This window comes from Papaver somniferum, unplaced genomic scaffold (assembly GCF_003573695.1).
Source record: "Papaver somniferum cultivar HN1 unplaced genomic scaffold, ASM357369v1 unplaced-scaffold_16889, whole genome shotgun sequence".
Taxonomy (NCBI): Eukaryota; Viridiplantae; Streptophyta; class Magnoliopsida; order Ranunculales; family Papaveraceae; genus Papaver; species Papaver somniferum.
Window position 1 is genome coordinate 1 of NW_020626473.1, and position 510 is coordinate 510.

Genomic DNA, 510 nt, shown 5'->3' on the forward strand with positions numbered 1-510 from the left:
TATCCATTATCAGAAAGGTTATGCCTCGAAAGCAGCCTCAGCCTGATAAATACACTCAAGCTCTTCGTAAAGCTCTCATGTTCTTCAATGCTCAACGCTGTAAGTATTCTTCATTCAGAATTTAAATGGTTTTATTACCGACTGATATGTTTGTTTGGTTCGTTAATGTAATTCCATTTTCATATCCTTGTAGCTGGACCTCTCCCTAAGCATAATAATGTTTCTTGGAGAGGAGATTCTGGTATGAAAGACGGGTTTATTGGCCAAAATCTAGTAGGTGGTTTCTGTGATGGTGGAGATGCTATCAAGTTCAACTTTCCACAATCTTTTGCAATGACTATGTTGAGTTGGAGTGTAATTGAATACAGTGGAAAATACAAAGCTGCTGGTGAGCTTAACCATGTAAAGGAGATTATCAAGTGGGGTACTGATTATCTCCTTAAGACTTTTGATAGTTCTGCTGATACCATTGACAGGATTTATGCACAGGTATTCAAACATTTCCTTAAA

General features: G+C 37.5%; 1 protein-coding gene across 1 annotated transcript; it reads left to right on the plus strand.

Annotated features, from left to right (window-relative positions):
• Window positions 1-16: 16 nt before the first annotated feature.
• On the plus strand, window positions 17-489 carry LOC113337665 (endoglucanase 10-like; the record flags this gene model as incomplete). Its single annotated transcript, XM_026583277.1, has 2 exons — window positions 17-99; window positions 194-489. Coding segments are annotated over exons 1-2 (375 nt in total), but the record flags the coding sequence as incomplete, so codon positions are not given.
• Window positions 490-510: the final 21 nt, after the last annotated feature.